Source organism: Hypanus sabinus, chromosome 1 (assembly GCF_030144855.1).
Source record: "Hypanus sabinus isolate sHypSab1 chromosome 1, sHypSab1.hap1, whole genome shotgun sequence".
Lineage (NCBI taxonomy): Eukaryota > Metazoa > Chordata > Chondrichthyes > Myliobatiformes > Dasyatidae > Hypanus > Hypanus sabinus.
Genome location: NC_082706.1, coordinates 93166647 through 93184178, shown reverse-complemented (window position 1 = coordinate 93184178; position 17532 = coordinate 93166647). Strand labels below are relative to the sequence as shown.

At 45.6% G+C, this 17532-nt stretch overlaps 1 protein-coding gene across 2 annotated transcripts in view; it reads left to right on the top strand.

Moving 5' to 3' along the window:
• The first annotated feature begins 16836 nt into the window (after window positions 1–16836).
• Window positions 16837–17532, top strand: part of txndc5 (thioredoxin domain containing 5) — a 36114-nt gene continuing 35418 nt past the window's right edge. For both annotated transcript variants that reach the window (XM_059972363.1, XM_059972355.1), the window contains exon 1: window positions 16837–16912. In XM_059972363.1, the coding sequence (XP_059828346.1) occupies window positions 16852–16912 (61 nt within the window). In that variant the 5' untranslated portion in view covers window positions 16837–16851. The remainder of the gene's footprint in view (window positions 16913–17532) is intronic.

Below are 17532 nucleotides of genomic sequence, written 5' to 3'. Positions count from 1 at the left end.
ACATGTACCAGGGGAACTGAAGGATTGGCAGTAAGTGCTGTCCTCACACCCCGAGAAATAGACAAACAAAAACATTTCCAAGGCACTTATTTGGAAATGTGACTGGGTGAGCTTCCCCCAGGAGTTTCAACTAACTCCCACATCCCAAAAATGTGACATGATGGGTTTTCCCTCGGAGTTTCCACATCCCAAAAAAATGTGTTGGAAGATTTAATTATTTTCATGTGTACTAAGATACACTGAAAAAGATCAGTTTTCCAAGCCTTCCATGTATATCATTTCAAAACCTAAGTACATTGAATTAGTAGAAGGTGAAAGGTAATAAGGCAATACAGTACAGAGTATAACAGATACAGAGAGAGTGCAATTCAGGCAGACAATAACGTGCAAGGTCGATAATGAGGAAGGTTCTGAGCTTAAAAGTTCATCTTTAAAATACAAGAGGTCCATCAAATCATCTTATAATAGCAGCACAGAAGCTGTCCTTGAGCCTGGTGGCACGTGTTTTCAAACTTTTGTATCTCCTACCTGGTGGAAGCAGGGAGAAGAGAGAATGTCCGGTGTGGGAAGGGGTCTTTTATTATTTTGCCTGCTTTTTTGAGACGGTGAGAAGTGTAGACAGAGTTCATGCAGGTAAGATTGTCCACAGCTCTCTGGAACTTCAGGATGCACTTCTCTCCTGTTCCTACCCACCATCACCAGCTCTGCACCAGGTGAGTGCTGGTGCAGGAATAACAGTTTTATTCATCAGAACATGGTCACCTACTTTGTGCCGATAAGTAAATGTAGAGAAGTGCTTGAATTAATTTACTTTATTTTAAATGTTTGAAATTATTTGCTAGTCATTTCTTTTTAATGTTTTAGTGATGTGTTAAAATTATTTCAGTCTTATGGGCTTATCAATGGTGCCTGGCGAACAGCGTCATTCAAAAAATGGTCATATACCTTTGACTTCTGTCTCAGGCTATCAGAATATTCAGAGATAATCAGTTTTAAAGCAGAAAACCCCCTGCTGCCTAGTCACCCATGAAGCCTTGTTGGGTCTCACAGCTTAGATGCAAAATTGGGAGGCCTAAGGTTAATAGAATCCACACTTCCATAACAGGTTCATCCAATCCCGGGGAATGTTCAATGCCAATAAATCCAAGCTATGTTACACCTTTTAGACATTTGTTTCTTGGTGTCCAGAAAAGGTGCTCACACATTGCATTGTGTCACATGATTACATTCACCAACATGACTGCCCTGATTGTATCTATTGCTACATTTCTGAAGGCCTCACAATGAGATCTTCCATTTATAGAGCACCCTCACGAATATTGCAAGACTTTTTGTGGAGAAAAAATGATGCTGATGGTGGAAGGCCATAAGCTTGGTCAAAGAGAAGGGCTATAACAAGTGTGTTAAAGAGAGAGACAAAGTCTTGGTTGGGAGTTCTTTGATTACTGAAAGCAAAGTTGAAAGCAATGGTAAAGAAATTTTGTGCAAAGGGGAGTAAGAGGCCAGAATTGAAGGAGTGCCTATATCCTAAAGGGTTAGAGGAAAGGAGATGATTACAATGGTAGGGGTTTATATGTGGGGAGAGCTTAGAAAATTCAGTGAATAATTTAACATCAAAATGTCGATGTAGGTCTGTAGGCAAAGCAGTTATGGATTAATAGGGCAAGAAGAGTTAATGCATTTTCAGAAAGAGTTTATGATGGTCATATGTGTATGCCAAGTAACCATACATAAAGTCAACAAACAATTGAGGAATCCGGGAATTTATAATTAAGCATATGGAGGAAAAGTGCTAGTTTTGTTGTAATAAAACAAAACCAGGAAAACAAAGGAAGGAACACAAACTGAATCCAACATTTCACAGCCTTAAGCTGAGCCCTGTGTCAATGCTGGTTCTTTATTAGCTTGTGTTTTTAATTGTGTAAAATGATGACTCAAATTCCTTCTCAGCCTTTCAGTGTGTTGGAAATGAGCTGCCATCACAGAATTTGGTTTGAGCAAAGTTTAAGAACCATGAACCCTGTAGGTTCATTCCACTCTGAGAGGATCGGTCCTTCAAACATTACTTCAGAGATGCTGCCAAATTTCAGGGAAGAGTTACATGGTGGTTATATAATCCAGAAGCCTGGAGTAAAGACCTGGAAACATGGATTCAAAGTCAAAGTTATAGTTGTGCATTTGGCAATAAACATACGTACACACAGGTGGAACAAAAAGTGAATTTACAGCAGCATCTCAGCCACGTGGTATCAGATAAGCAGCAATCAAAATAAGAACACAAACTAATTATACACACTTAATTAGGAAAGAACACTATAAGAACAACAAAATGCAAAGTCTATTTTATTGGAAAGTGATCCTAGAGGTCATGGTATTGTTATACCAAGGTAGTCAGTAGGGTTATGCCAGTTTGCTCAAGAGACAAGTGGCTGAAACCAATTGTTCATGAAGCTGGTGATGTGGGACTTCTGTACCTCCTTCCCAAGTCTCTGAAGAAACCTTGGCCCAGATAGCGGGATCTTTGAAGTTGGATGTTGCCTTCTTGCGATACTTCTGATGGTAGGGAGGGACGTGCCTGTAATGGGTGAGGCTACCACTTTCTGCAGCTTCTACATTCCTACATGTTCCAATTACTGTACCAGACCATGATGCAAGCAGTCAGGAATCTCAAACCTGCCACTGGGCAATTAAAAATCAAACAAGGACAAGACCGGACAAAGACAATATGATACCCTTAAAACTGCTGTGTCTATTATGTCCGGTGGCCCTGATGCAGCCTCCTCTACATTGGTGAGACCTGTAGTAAATTGGGGGACCACTGCATTGACACCTCTGTGCCATCCACTACAAATGAGACCACCCAGTGGCCAAACATTGTAATTCCGATTCCCATTCTGATGTGTTGGCCCATGGCTTTCTTGTGCCAAGATGAGGCCACTCTCAGGGTGAAGAAGCAACACCTTATATTCTGTCTGGGTACCCTCCAATCTGATGGCATGAATATCGATTTCTCTTTCTGGTAAACAATCCCACCCACTTCATCTAATCCCCATTCTGACCTTTTACATCTTCTCACTTGCTTTATTACTTCCTCCAGGGTCCCCTCCTCCTTCTCTTTCACCTATGCTCTCCTCTCCTATCAGATTCTTTCTTCTCCAGCCCTTAACCTTTCCCACCCACTTGTCTTTACCTTTCACCTTCCAAATAGCCTCCTTCCCCTCCCCCCACATTTTTATTCTGGCATCTTTCCCCTTCCTTCTCAGTTCTGAAGAAGGGTCTTGACCCAAAGTGTCACCTCTTTATTCCTCTCCATAGATGCTGTCTGACCTGCTGAGATCCACCAGCATTTTGAATGCTTTGGATTTCCAGCACCTACCAATTTTCTTGTTTTTATAAACCAACGTCCTTTAGGAAAGAAAATCTATGGCATCGCCCTCCAGACCATCAAGGTGGTTGAGTTATTGGCCTTCTGGAATAGCATTCAGTTGTAACAAAGCTCATCATCAAACCAGGATACAAAATGGTGAGAATTTCCAAAATACAATGACTGCAGTGGTTTATTGAACTGTCTCACCACCATTCTCTCAAGGGCAACAACTGAGGGGAAGTAATTGCTGGCCTTGTCAGTGACATGCTCAGTTCACGATGGAGTAATATAAGTAGTGGGCTGAGTAGTGAACTTCATTGTCACAGCACAGAAATGCATCCCACTACATTCACGTTGATCATTTTGTCCATCTGCTCATATTCCATTTGCCAGCATTACAGCAATATCCTTCTTTGCCTTAACTATGTTAGTATTTTCTAAATCCTTCTTAAGGGAATAATTGTATCTGATTCCACCCCCTCCTCTGGCAGTGTGCTTCAGATATCAACCACTCTCTGTGTAAGAAAATTACTCCTCAGATTCCCTTTAAAAATCCTTACTCTAACCTTAAACGTTTTGTTTTGATACTCCTATCATGAGAGAAAAAGATTAAAACCATCTGCTCCTAATATGCTTTTCCTACTCTTAGATACTTCTTTCAGGTCACCCGTCCACCTGCAGGGAAAACAAATCCAGTCTGTCTAAGCTCTTCCCACAACTAACATCCTACAATCTCGGCAACGTCCTGGTGAATCTTCTCTGCATTCTTTCCTGTGCAAAAGCATCTTGTGTGAATGGAGTAAAAGGCATTTTATTAAATGGTTAAGCATTGACCTTTATAGATACCATCTACAGCCCATATATTTCACTATGAGATTACATGATATTTTCAGTTCAGTGGAAGTCGTTCAGCAGCTGAAACTACATACCTCAAGGTGCTTCCAGTAATAACCTTGCATTCAAAACTTCACAGCAATTATTTAAGGGCAACAAATATTTTTAGAGAAAGCTTCAAAGTTTTACCTAAAAAAGTAGATCCTGCACAATTTAGAAATTCTGATTGTAGTTTTCTAATCCCTCATGACCCCACACACCCCTCTTTGTTTGTAACCTCTGCCAGTCCACAACAGCCTTCGAATTCTGCGCTGCTCCAATCTGACCCTCACAGAAGTCTGATTTTAACATCCTCTCATTAACAACTGTGCCCTTGGTGGTCATGCTTCAAAGGTTTCCACGTCACTTGCTCCATTTTCATGCATCTGAGATCCCACTCACTTCTTCCAGTCAGCTCAGTAAAGTACAATGGTTTCTCAGTGTAAGACCAATGTTAGGAACTCAACTGTTGGCATAAATATCTATCCTGATCTCTTTGGGCATTGTTGAAATTGGGCTGTAATGGAGCAGCATGGTGACCAGCAGGTAGTGCTGTGGCCTCACAGGTCTGCAACCTATCTTCAATCCTCATCTATGGTACACTGTAATGTTAGCTCTAATATCCTGTCCCCACAGACAATGCTTTGATCTGCTGAGTTCTGCCCTCAATTTCTGTTTTCATTACAATCTACTCTCTCACCTGACGTAGAGGTATAAACAAAGTGTTCTTTATTGGAAGCAGTAACTTAAGAGATGACTGAATAAAGTAGTAATTCTTGTCTATATTGCACCAACCGCCGCCACTGGGCTATAAACGTGCCGGAGCAGTGTCTGGTTAAAGACACACATGTCGCCTCGGCTGAGGCTCGAACTAACTGCCTTCAAATTGCCAGCCCAAAGCCTTAACCACTTGGCCACATGCCAACACTACTACAGGCCATCCATAGGCTACAAACATCTGACTTATGGACACTCCTGTATATGAACAAGTTCCCACACAGTATTATTAAACTCCGAAGTCCAGACGTACATACATACATTTACTCCTATGAATGACAGAACCAGTGGCCTCTCGCTCTTTTCACTTTTATCACTTCTTGGCAGCCTTATTCCATTTATAACAAATATTTATTATTAGTTTAGTTACCTCATGAGAGTGCTCATGAGGTAACTAAAACTGTGGAGAGGATTATGCATTTGTAATGTTGAATCAGGTTCAAGGGTCTGTTGAGAGAGTCAGAAAACACCGACTGTGAGAAAGTATATTAATTATTTACTAACAGTAAAAATGCACATCCCCCAAATTGCAGAAACCACAATACTGAATACTCAACTGACAAACATTCAATGAACGTATTAAAAGCGCATGAAGAGCACACCTTCCCAATGGCATGTGCACCATTTGCCTTAAACAAAGGAAGAGAATGTGAACCTCCCACACATGCTCTCTGGACACCCAGGCAGTTAACCAATGGGAAAGCAGCTGCGGCTTCTAAACTAACCAATCATGATGAAAGAAACTGTTGACAATCAGAATGAGCCACACCCTCACAAGACACCCCTCAAAAGTTGTGAACGTGATAATCCAACTCTCAGACTAGTTTGACTCTCGCAAACTCCCTAAGTTACATAAAAGTGCAGTACCCAGTACTGTAAACCCGATAGTCACCTCCCAGTATACTACACCAGCATCCCCGTTCCTCAATAGGCCGCCAGCCCCACCATGGAGTGAAATAGCTAATGAGCTGGTCCCTCACTTATGCACTGACTCGGAGATATGATCAACCAGTTGAGTGATGTTACCAGATCCATCAGGAATGTAGGTGCAGCATTCTTGACCAATAACACCATGAATGCCACCTTCCTTTGTGAACAGGTAATGTAAGGTTATCAAAATCAGTTCCCGGAACAACCTGGCTGTCCTCTGCTGAGAAAGGCTATCATTCAAAACCCTCTTGCCTTTGTAATTGTCATGGTCCAGTCCATGAAGTCTGTGTTCTGGTTCACGGTCTGTTCTGGTTCACGGTCTGGTCCGTGGACTCCAGACTCCGGGTCTTCCGGCTGTCCCTTGTTTCAGTTGGGCTTAATCATAGGCACCTGATGCTCGTCTTGGGGCTGGGAATATGTGGCCCTGGGGTCAAGTGTGGGGGGCTGGTTTGGCTTGCCAGTATCCCCTTGGAGCAACCTGCCAGTGGAAGGCTAAAGCAGCTATTTGTGATCTCTAGGCCTGGTTGGAGGACCACCGCTTCATGGATCCTTGTTGTCTCTGGTCGGAGCCGTCATTGTGATTCGGCCATTTCTGGGGCCAACTGAGTGGCCATCTGCCACTCCGAGCTAGACATGGATTTGGCTTTTTCCACAGCCAGCCAAGGTTGCTGGCCGCCCCGAGACTCAGAGCCACCCCGGATTGAGCTCCCTTCCTGTCCTTGCCTCCGTGGGGTAAGTCAGGCTGTCCTTGCCGTTACCCTGCAGTTGAATCTGTCCCTTCCCATCCTTGCCTCCATTGGGTAATCCAGGCTGTCTTTGCCATTACCCTACGGTGGGATCTGTCCCTTCCCATCCTTGTCTCCATTGGGTCAGCCAGGCTGTCTTTGTTGTTACCTTGAGGCAGGACTGTTCTCTTCCCCTCCCCATCTGAATCCCTGACAGTTTCCTCAGCAGTTTACCTTGGCAGTCATCCCAGCCTGGCGTCCAAGGAAGGGTCCCAGCCCTGCAAAAGCATCCCAGCCCTGCGTCCTAGGAAGGGTCCCGGCCCTGCAAAAGCATCCCAGCCCTGCGTCCTAGGAAGGGTCCCGGCCCTGCAAAAGCATCCCAGCCCTGTGTCCTAGGAAGGGTCCCGGCCCTGTGCTCTAAGAAGGAGTACCTCGTCCTGCCCAGGAAAACCTCGAAGAACCCTAGCCTCGTTCAGTCCTATAGCCACGTCATGTCTTCGCCTAGTTCAGGGGTCCAAGCCTAGTCAAGACCCAGGTTCTGGATCCTTGTGCAGCCTCTGGCTCGGAGTCAAAGCCCAGGCTCCTAGTTCCTTCTTCCTTGTCCTGGTCCCGCTTTCCTAGCCAAAGTCCTAGCCCAAGTCTGTGTCCCTGTCCCAGCTCCTAGTCTGTGTCCTGTCCAATCCCTAAGTCTAGTCCAGTGCAGTTCCTAGTACTTCAGTGTCTGTGTCTTGCCTTTGGGTTCGTTCCCCCCCGTGTGACAGTAATAGCCTTCTCACCAACCAGCATGGGTAAAGTGCTCATCATAGGGCACTGGGGTAGTATACATACGGCACCACATATCACCCATGCCACGAGTAGGCCTAGGAATTGCATATCCAATAAGTGCTAACAAGTGCCCAGCATCGCAACACCATTTGGCATAGACACAGCCATCCCAGGATACTGCCCCTGCTCACACTTGCTGTCCACCTTGCACCACGTACTTGTCCTCAACATACCACCTACACTAACACTCTGTCAGGTGGAGAAATCACTGGACCTTCCAATTAAACAAATGGTACACGAGGAAATAGCAGCCCTTGACAGACAGACAGACAGACATACTTTATTGATCCCGAGGGAAATTGGGTTTTATTACAGCCGCGCCAACCAAGAATAGTGTAGAAATATAGCAATATAAAACCACAAATAATTAAATAGTAATAGGTAAATCATGCCAAGTGGAAATAAGTCCAGAACCAGCCTATTGGCTGAGGGTGTCTGACACTCCGAGGAAGGAGTTGTAAAGTTTGATGGCCACAGGCAGGAATGACTTCCTATGATGCTCAGTGTTGCATCTCGGTGGAATGAGTCTCTGGCTGAACGTACTCCTGTGCCTAACCAGTACATTACCTCACCAGGGCCACTGAGGTTCCAATCCCTTACGGCTCCCTCATTGAGATTGAGGTTGAGATTGGCTGGAATGGGCCACACACTCCCAGCTCCCCCAAACCAGAATGCCAAAACACAAGCAGCCAGATAATTTACCCAACCGTTTTTTTTCCTTGTAAAAGGTGTCAATATCAGCAGCATCCCTTCCACAACGTAGTAAGGAATTTTCATACATATTTATCAATCTAACCTATTGGTCCAGTGTGCAAATTCAAGCATTGGTACGGTGTGCCATCCCCAAAAATGTATCTCAGGATCTCCCACCACGCCAGCATCCAGGACTTTGCCATTCTGGGAGACACAATTTCATTTGCTCCTGATTAGTCACAGGATATTTAAAAAACACAAAAACAACAGGACTACTAGAATTGCTCCCCAAATTCCCTCTGAAATGTGGGCATCTCATGTCCGGAAGAAAGTTGTCTAAATTCCTACCCCATCAACTCAAATTTCACATAGCCAGTATGAAATGAGACATCCCTAAAACCAATTGCTTGGGGAAAATAAGTGACAAAGTACCAGCCATAGCCCTTTGCAGGGAATCCTAAATAGAATGTGAGGGATCTGGCTGAGGACAAAAGGAGCCCTTATCTGCAGAGGGTCTGAAAAATAACCCTTCCCCCTCCACAGCCTCCCTCTCTTGCTTTCCTGGACAGTACTTCCTCCACATTGCATAGAAGGTGGGGTGGGAACCTCTTTTATCTGCTCCGCTGGGACCCCAGCATTAAGCAATGCTAAAAGCATTTCTTTACCGGATATGTGGGATCCCCCACTCCCTGTCTGCTTATCTAACTCCTGTACCTGGCGACACGCACCCTCTTCTACATACTCTAAACCTTGTAATAATTGAATCACTGTACTTACAGGATGACCAGCAACTGGTGCTATTAAATATAGAACTACTCATTTTATTTGAAAAGCTGCCACCATAACCACATGTCCTGTCATTCCAGAAGTTAATTCAATATCCTCTGGCAGGCTATCATTATCGCGATATAATTCTGTGATAAGAGCCTATTGGTGTAGAACTTTTCTACGCTCCTCTGCTTGGGGTTTTAAATTCCATTCAATAAGAGTGGGATACCTGCAGTCAGTTTACCAGCAGCCGTTACTCGTACCCATGCTGATGCATTATGCTCAGGGGCAGCAGACAGTGTTCTCAGGGGGTTATTAATTGCATGTTCAGATGATAGACTCCCTGAGGCACCTACCTCTCTATTAGATAGGCTCACTCTGGTACTCCCCCCCCCCCATCCCATAATCTCAATATCCACGTGGCCAAAGACTCCCCAGCCTTTTGTCTGCATCTATCCCCTAAACTGGCCAGTTCCTTAGCAGGGAATTCCCTGACCTCTGTTATCTCAAAGATGCCCATTACACTATCTCTCATATCATCCTGGTCCTCCTCCCCCTCCTGAGAAGAAGGCATGGTGGGTGAGGGAACACGTGATCGCTGGCCTGGCTCATACTCTTTCAGACACGCAATGGAGAGGATTAAACTGAGGGGTCCATGCTATCTTCTCTCCCTCATCCTCATCCCCCAGCCCCACAGTAGGATCATAGTCCTGCCTCATCGTGGATTGAACCTTAACAGGGTCATGCTGCCAGCCAGCTTGGCACACGGTGTCTAAATGCTGTAGCTTCATTAACTGAAAAGCTACCTCTATTTTCTTATCCTCCAACTTTGCAGCCATACCCTGAGCTATCAGTAGTGATTCTCTCTGGGAAAACACGATGATTTAAGTATGGAAACAACACTGTCCCATTTCCACCTTAGCAAAATTTAACTGGTCTGACCAATCTACTGGTATTCCATAACCCGTCAGTGGGTTAATGAGACTTCCCTTTGGACTCTGCATCTCTCATACTGAGGGTCCACTCTTTTAAAGAAATACCATACCCTACTCGCTCAATGTTGAATCAGGTTCAGGGCTCTAGCAAGTGAGTGCCCTCATTACCATCTCAGGTGACTTCAACCATGTTACCGTGGCTAGAACACTGCCCAGCTTCACGCAGTATGTGAGCTGTACAACCAGAGGGGAGAGGACTCTGGACTGGATGTATGCTAACATTAAGGATGCATACAGCTCCTCTCCCCTCCCCCCACTGGGAAGGTCAGATCACAACCTGGTGCATCTCAAACCCTGCTACGTGCCTCTGGTGAAGAGTAAACGTGCAACCTCAAGGACGGTAAGGGAATGGTCGGGGGAGGCTTATGAGGCACTCCAGGGTTGTTTTGGGGTGACAGACTGGCAGGCCCTCTGTGAGCCATATGGAGAGGACATTGATGGGCTCACAGAGTGCATCACTGGTTACATCAACTTCTGTGTGGACTGCAATGTTCCAGCAAGAACTGTCCTTTGTTATTCAAATAACAAGCCATGGGTAACAAAGGACATTAAGGACATCCTGAATGCTCAAAAGAGGGTGTTTAGAGATGGAAATAGGGAGGAGCTGAGGACAATACAGAGGGACCTGAAAGCCAAGATCAGGGAGGCTAAAGACAGGTATAGGAGGAAGCTTGAGTGGAAACTCCAGCAGAACAACATGAGAGAGGTCTGGAGTGGGATGAGGACCATCACTGGGTTCCGGCAAACCAGCAACAGAGGAGCTGAAGGCAGTGTGGACAGGGCCAACAAACTGAACCTGTTCTTCAACAGATTTGACACTGTGGCCCCTGCCCATCCCCCAAGATTCATCTGTTGTCGGCCCCCAACCAACACATACTCCACTCTCCCCTCCTACCCCTCCTCACAGCCCCCCACCCTGTTCTCGCGACTACACCCCTCCCCCACCTGAAACCACCATGGTGGGCTTCACAGCTGAACAGGTGAGAAGACAGCTGAAACATCTCCACCCAAGCAAGGCTGCAGGCCTGGATGGTGTCAGCCCCAGGGTGCTCAAAGCCTGTGCCCCGCAGCAAATGTGGAGTACTTCACCACGTCTTCAACCTGAGCCTGAGTCTCCAGAGGGTTCCTGTGCTGTGGAAGACATCCTGCCTCGTCCCTGTACAGAAGACTCCGCACCCCGGTGGCTCCAATGACTACAGACCGGTGGCATTGACCTCCCACATCATGAAGACCCTGCTAGAACAGCTCTGGCCTATGGTTAGGCCACACTTAGACCCCCTCCAGTTCACCTATCAGCCCCGACTAGGAGTTGAGGATGCCATCGTCTACCTGCTGAACCGTGTCTACGCCCACCTGGACAAGCCAGCGAGCACTGTGAGGGTCATGTTTTTTGACTTCTCCAGTGCATTCAACACCATCCGCCCTGTTCTGCTGGGTGAGAAGCTGACAGTGATGCAGGTCGATGCTTCCCTGGTGTCATGGATTATTGATTACCTGACTGGCAGACCACAGTACGTGTGCTTGCAACACTGTGTGTCAGACAGAGTGGTCAGCAGCACTGGGGCTCCACAGGGGACTGTCCTGTCTCCCTTCTCTTCACCATCTACACCTCGGACTTCAACTACTGCACACAGGTTTGCCATCTTCAGAAGTTTTCTGATGATTCTGCCATAGTTGGACGCATCAGCAAGGGAGATGAGGATGAGTACAGGGCTACAGTGGGAAATTTTGTCACATGTTGTGAGCAGGATCATCTGCAGGTTAATGTGAAAAAGACTAAGGAGCTGGTGGTGGACCTGAGGAGGGCTAAGGCACCGGTGACCCATCCAAGGGGTCAGTGTGGACATGGTGGAGGATTACAAATACCTGGGGATACGAATTGACAATAAACTGGACTGGTCAAAGAACACTGAGGCTGTGTACAAGAAGGGTCAGAGTCGTCTTTATTTCCTGAAGAGATTGAGGTCCTTTAACATCTGCCGGATGATGCTGAGGATGTTCTATGAGTCATTCAGCCAGAGACTCATTCCATCGAGATGCCACACTGAGCGTCATAGGAAGTCATTCCTGCCTGTGGCCATCAAACTTTACAACTCCTCCCTCAGAGTGTCAGACACCCTGAGCCAATAGGCTGGTTCTGGACTTATTTCCACTTGGAATAATTTACATTATTATTTAATTATTTATGGTTTTATATTGCTATATTTCTACACTATTCTTGGTTGGTGCGACTGTAACGAAACCCAATTTCCCTTGGGATCAATAAAGTATGTCTGTCTGACTGTCAGAAAGCACTGGCTGTGAATAAGTATATTAATCATTTAATTGCAAACAGTAAAAATTTGACCAAGCATTCATGTTCCCCATGTTACGGAAAGTACAAAGCTGAATATTCAACAAACATACATTCAATGAACATACTTAGTTAAAAGCTTGTGCAGAGCATACCTTCCCAATGGCATGTGCACCACTTACCTAAACAAAGAAAGAGAGCAGGAACCTCCCACACATGCTCTCCATATACCCAGGACATTTGAAACTGCACACCAGGCAGTTAATCAACAGGAAAAGCAGCTGCAGTTTCTAAAGTAACCAATCACAACATAAATGACTTTCGACAATCAGAATGAGCAATGCCCCCACAGGACAGTCTTTCACTGTAAGAGCTCTTCTGTCCAGCTCTCTATCAGGCTGTACAGCTCTGTCTCAGCACTGCATTGGAGTGTTGGCCTTGGTTTCAGGCAGTACAGTGTTCCGGCCAGTCGAACTGCTGCCTCACAGTCCCAGTGACCCAGCTCCAAGCCTGGCCTCTGGGACTATCTGTGTTGGGCTTACATGTTCTCCGTGTGACTGTGTGGCTTTCCAGGTTCCTCTGCAAACTGGTAGTTTAATTAGCTTGCATTTGTCCCTACGCTTTGTTTGTCCTTGCATTTTATTTGTCTGTCTGCACTACATTTTCCCCTATGTATTGGTACATGCAACAATAATATGCCAATATCAATACTGTACTGTAAATTGCTCCAAGTGTGTCAGTGAGTGATAGAACTTGGGGCAGGTGGAGTTTATGGGAAACTTGGGAGAATAAAATGGGATTAGTGTAGGAATAATGAAAATGGGTGCTTGATGAGGCAGTTTCTCTGTTATATGGCCCAAATTTTGTAAATTATTTTATTATTGCCACCTGTTTTGAGGTATGGTGAAAAGTGTTACAGAGAAGGCACAGTGCAGGCAAACAATAAGGTGCAAGGCTTTGATAAGGTAGATAGTGCGGTCGAGACTCCATCGTATCCTACAAGAGGTCTTTTCAATAACCTTATAACAGAAGCTGTCCTTGAACCTGGCGGCACATGCTTTGGGGCTTTTGTATCTTCTACCCAATGGGGTGGGGGAGTGGGTGGAGAACAGAGGGTATCTGGGGTTGGAGGGTTTTTGACAATAGGAGGGGGGTAGAGAAGAGAGAATATCTGGGGTTGGAGGGTTTTTGACAATAGGAGGGGGTAGAGAAGAGAGAATGCCTGGGGTCGGGAGGGCTTTTGATCATGCTGGCTGCTTTACTGGGGAGTGAGAAGCGTAGATGGAATCCATGGAGGGGAGGCTAGTTTTCATGGTGTGCTAAACTATGTATACAGGTCTCGGCAGTTTCTTGTGGTCTTGCGCAGAGCAGTTGCCATTCCAGGACATGGTTCATTTGGATAGAATGCTTTGTGCGATACATCGATGAAGATTGTGAAGGATAAATGAGGACATGCCAAATTCCATTGGCCTTCCCAGGAAGTAGAGGTGCTAGTGCTTTATTGTTTAGAACTGGCTAAGTACCTTTTCATCTCTCATTGCTGTTGAGACATCAACCAACTCCAACTTAAGCACTCCCCTCTCCTCCTTGAACCTTACCCCCTTTGAGCGCACTGCCTTCCACTCTCTCCAAACCTCAGTATCAAACCCGCAGACAGATGGGGTGCTGATATAGTGTGGCGGACTGACCTTTACTTTGCTGGGGCTAGGCAGCAACTCTCAGACCCCTCCTCTTGCTTACCCCTTGAGAAGGACCCCACTCAGGACCATTAGGGTATTGTTTCAGACACCATCACCAAACTCATCAACTCTGGAGATCTCCTGTCCACTACCACCAACTTCATAGTTCCCTTACCCCACACTGCTTGTTTCTACCTCCTACCCAAGATCTACAAAGCCAACTGCCTGGGTAGGTCAATTGTTTCTGCCTGCTGTGGCCTCATGGAACTTGACTCCATTTTATGCCCCTTGGTTCAGTCCCTTCCCACGTACATCAGTGACTTCACAACCTCCTCAACAACTTCCAATTCCCTGGCCCTGATCACCTCATTTTCACCAAGGATGTCCAGTCCCTATATACTTCTATCCTCCATTAAGGCCTTTAAGCTCTCTGCTTCTTTCTTGACAACAGGCACGACCAGTTCCCCTCCATCACTAAGCTCCTCAGTCTGGCAGAACTGGTCCTCATCCTCAACAATTTCTTTTTCAGCCTCACCCACTTGCTTCGGGCTCAGGAGGTAGCCGTGGGCACCCTCGTGGGCCCAGCTATGCCTGCCTTTTCATTGGCTACGTAGAATGATCCATATTCCAAGCTTTCCCTAGTAATGCTCCCCAATTATTTTTGTGTTTCATTGACTATTTCATTGGTGCTGTTTTATGCACCCATGCTGTGCTAGTCGATTTCATCAACTTTGCTCCAACTTCAACTCTGGCCTTAGATTCGCTTGGTCTATTTCTGACACCTCTCTTCCCTTTCTTGATCTTTCTGTCTCCATCACTGGAGGCACGCCATCTGCTGATATATTTTATCAGCTTACTGATTCCCATAGCTGTCTTGACTATACTCCCTCCCACCTGATCTCCTGTAAAAATGCTATTCCCTTTTCTCAGTTCCTTCCTTTTTTTCTCAGAATGAAGCTTTCCTTTCCAGGACATCAGAGATGTCCTTCTTCTTCAAAGAAAGGGGATTCCCTTCCTCCACCGATGATGCTGTCCTCACCCACATCTCCTCCATTTCCCAGATATCCACGCTCACCTTGTCTTACCACAAACATAACAGGGATAGAGTTCCTGGTGTCCTCATCTACCACCCCATGAGTCTCCACATCCAACACATCTTTCTCTGTAACTTCTGTCATCTTCAACAAGACCCTACCACCAGACACATTTTTACCTCCCCACACTCTCTGCTTTCAGCAGGGATCATTCGCACTGTGATTCCCTTGTCCACTCATCCCTCGCCACTAATCTCCCTCCTGGTACTTAACCCTGCAAGCAGCAGAAGTCTACATCTACCCATTGACCTCCTCCCTCACCTTCATTCATGGCCCCAAACAACCCATCCTTGTGAGGCAACAATTCCCCTGTGAATCTGTAGGGGTTGTCTATTCTATCTGGCATTTCTGATGCAGCTTCCTCTACATCGATGAGACCTGACATAGATTGGCGGCTCCATCCGCAAGAAGTGGAGTTTCCTGGTGGCCAATTGTTTTAGTTCCTAACCCCATTCCCATTTTGACATATTCCATGGCCTCCCATTCTGCCATGATGAGGTCACACTCAGGCTGGAGGAGCAATACCTCATATTCCATCCAGGTGGCCTCCAACCTGATGGCATGAACATCCATTTCTTCAATTTCCAGTAATGTTTCCCTCTTCATTTCCCCACTCTGGTCTCCTCATCTGCCTATCACCTCCCCCTCAGTGCCCCTCCTCCTTCCCTTTCTCTGAACATCTGCTCTTTTCTCCAATCAGAATCCTTCTTCTCCAGACCTTTGTCTTTTCCACTAATCACCTCCCAGCTTCTTACTTCAGCCCCCCTCCCCCACCGAGCAGGCTTCACCCATCACCTTCTCGCATGTCCTCCTTCCTCTTTTCTGGTACCCTCTCCCTTGCTTTCTGTAAATTATGTAAATCTATTTGAACACTTTGAAGACCAGGATGCTTAACCAATGGAACACTACAGACCACCTTTTTCACTGGCATAGATTTGTCTTTGATTTACATCTTGCTGTCACACTAAGGTCTCATTTGCTCTCTCTCGCTCCTCACTATCTTGTATAAATTGTATTATTTACATTTCGTGGCTTCTTTATTAGGTACACCTTCTCCTTAATGCAAATATTTATCCAGCCAATGAGTGTGGCAGCAACCGAATGCATACAAGCATTGCAGACATGGTCAAGAGGCTCAGCTGTTGGTCAGACCAAACATCAGAATGGGGGAAGGAATGTGATCTGAGTGACCTTGACTGTGTAGTGATTGTTGGTGCCAGACAGGGTGGTTTGAGTATCTGAGAAACTATTGATTTCCCAGGGTTTTCACGCACAAACCTCTAGAGTTTACAGAGACTGGTTTGAAATACACACAGAAAAATTGAGTGAGCATCAATTCTGCGGCTGAAAATGCCTTGTTTATGGGAGAGGTCAGGAGAGAATGGCCAGACTGGTTCAAGCTGAGTAGAAGCCAACAGTAACCCAAATAACCACGGATTTTAACAGTGGCATCCAGAAGTACATCGCTGAACGCACAACACGTTGACCCTTGGAGTGTATGGGCTACCACAGCAGAAGACCATGAACACACCCTCAGTGGCCACATTATTAAGTACCTAATAAAATGTCCGGTGAATATATATTCTCTGTGTTGCCTATACCTAGTGTGGTGATGCAGTTGCAAGCATTTCATAACACCTGGACCTCATTGTATTTGTGCATTTTTAATATTAAGGTTATGCTCATTCAATATACAAAAACACAGTGCAAAGTTCTTTATATTCTTATGGTTGTTTGGTCAATACATTCTGCATAGTCACTTATGGCAATAGTCTTGACTTGACATCTTCTTCGTTCGTAGGAACTTCATTCGCCGTGCCTAACCGGGAGCAATGCCAGCAAAAGACGGATCGAAAGACAGTGCTCCTTCCTCCTCCTCGTTGTTTTACGGCGGTTAGTACCCAGTTTAATGGTGCATTACCGCCACCTTCTGCTCCGGGGTGTGGATCAGACGATGGAGTTACATTCTAAATTCCTTCACCCATTCACACACACACACACACACACACACACATACCCACCCTAATCTACACTTTATCCTTTTTTCTTTGGCCATCCTAGTACCCTATTCCTGCTTATCCATCATATCCTATAAAAAACCACTGTATCCCTTAAGAAAGCTAAAAGTACCCTGACCTGTGTCCTCTCACTCATGCCCAGTAACCCTTTTAATGTGAATTCCTGCACCCCCAATTTCCTTAGATTAATTCTCATCATCTCTCTCTGCATCCCATACTTCCTGCAACTCAGAATTACATGTTCTACTGACTCCTCTTCCTGACATTCCTCACACAATCCTGTCTGGTGTTTCCCTATCATTTTCAATGTTTGGTTTAGTGCACAGTGCCCCAGCCTTAACCTAGTCCACACAATTTCCTCTCTTCTGTATCCACTGCCTACCCTAGTACCTGTAACCCTCTTTTGTATTTGATATACATACCTCCCTTTCCCCTCTCTGTTCCATCTTTCTCGCCACAATTGGATAATTCTTTCCCAAATTACACACTTAGCCT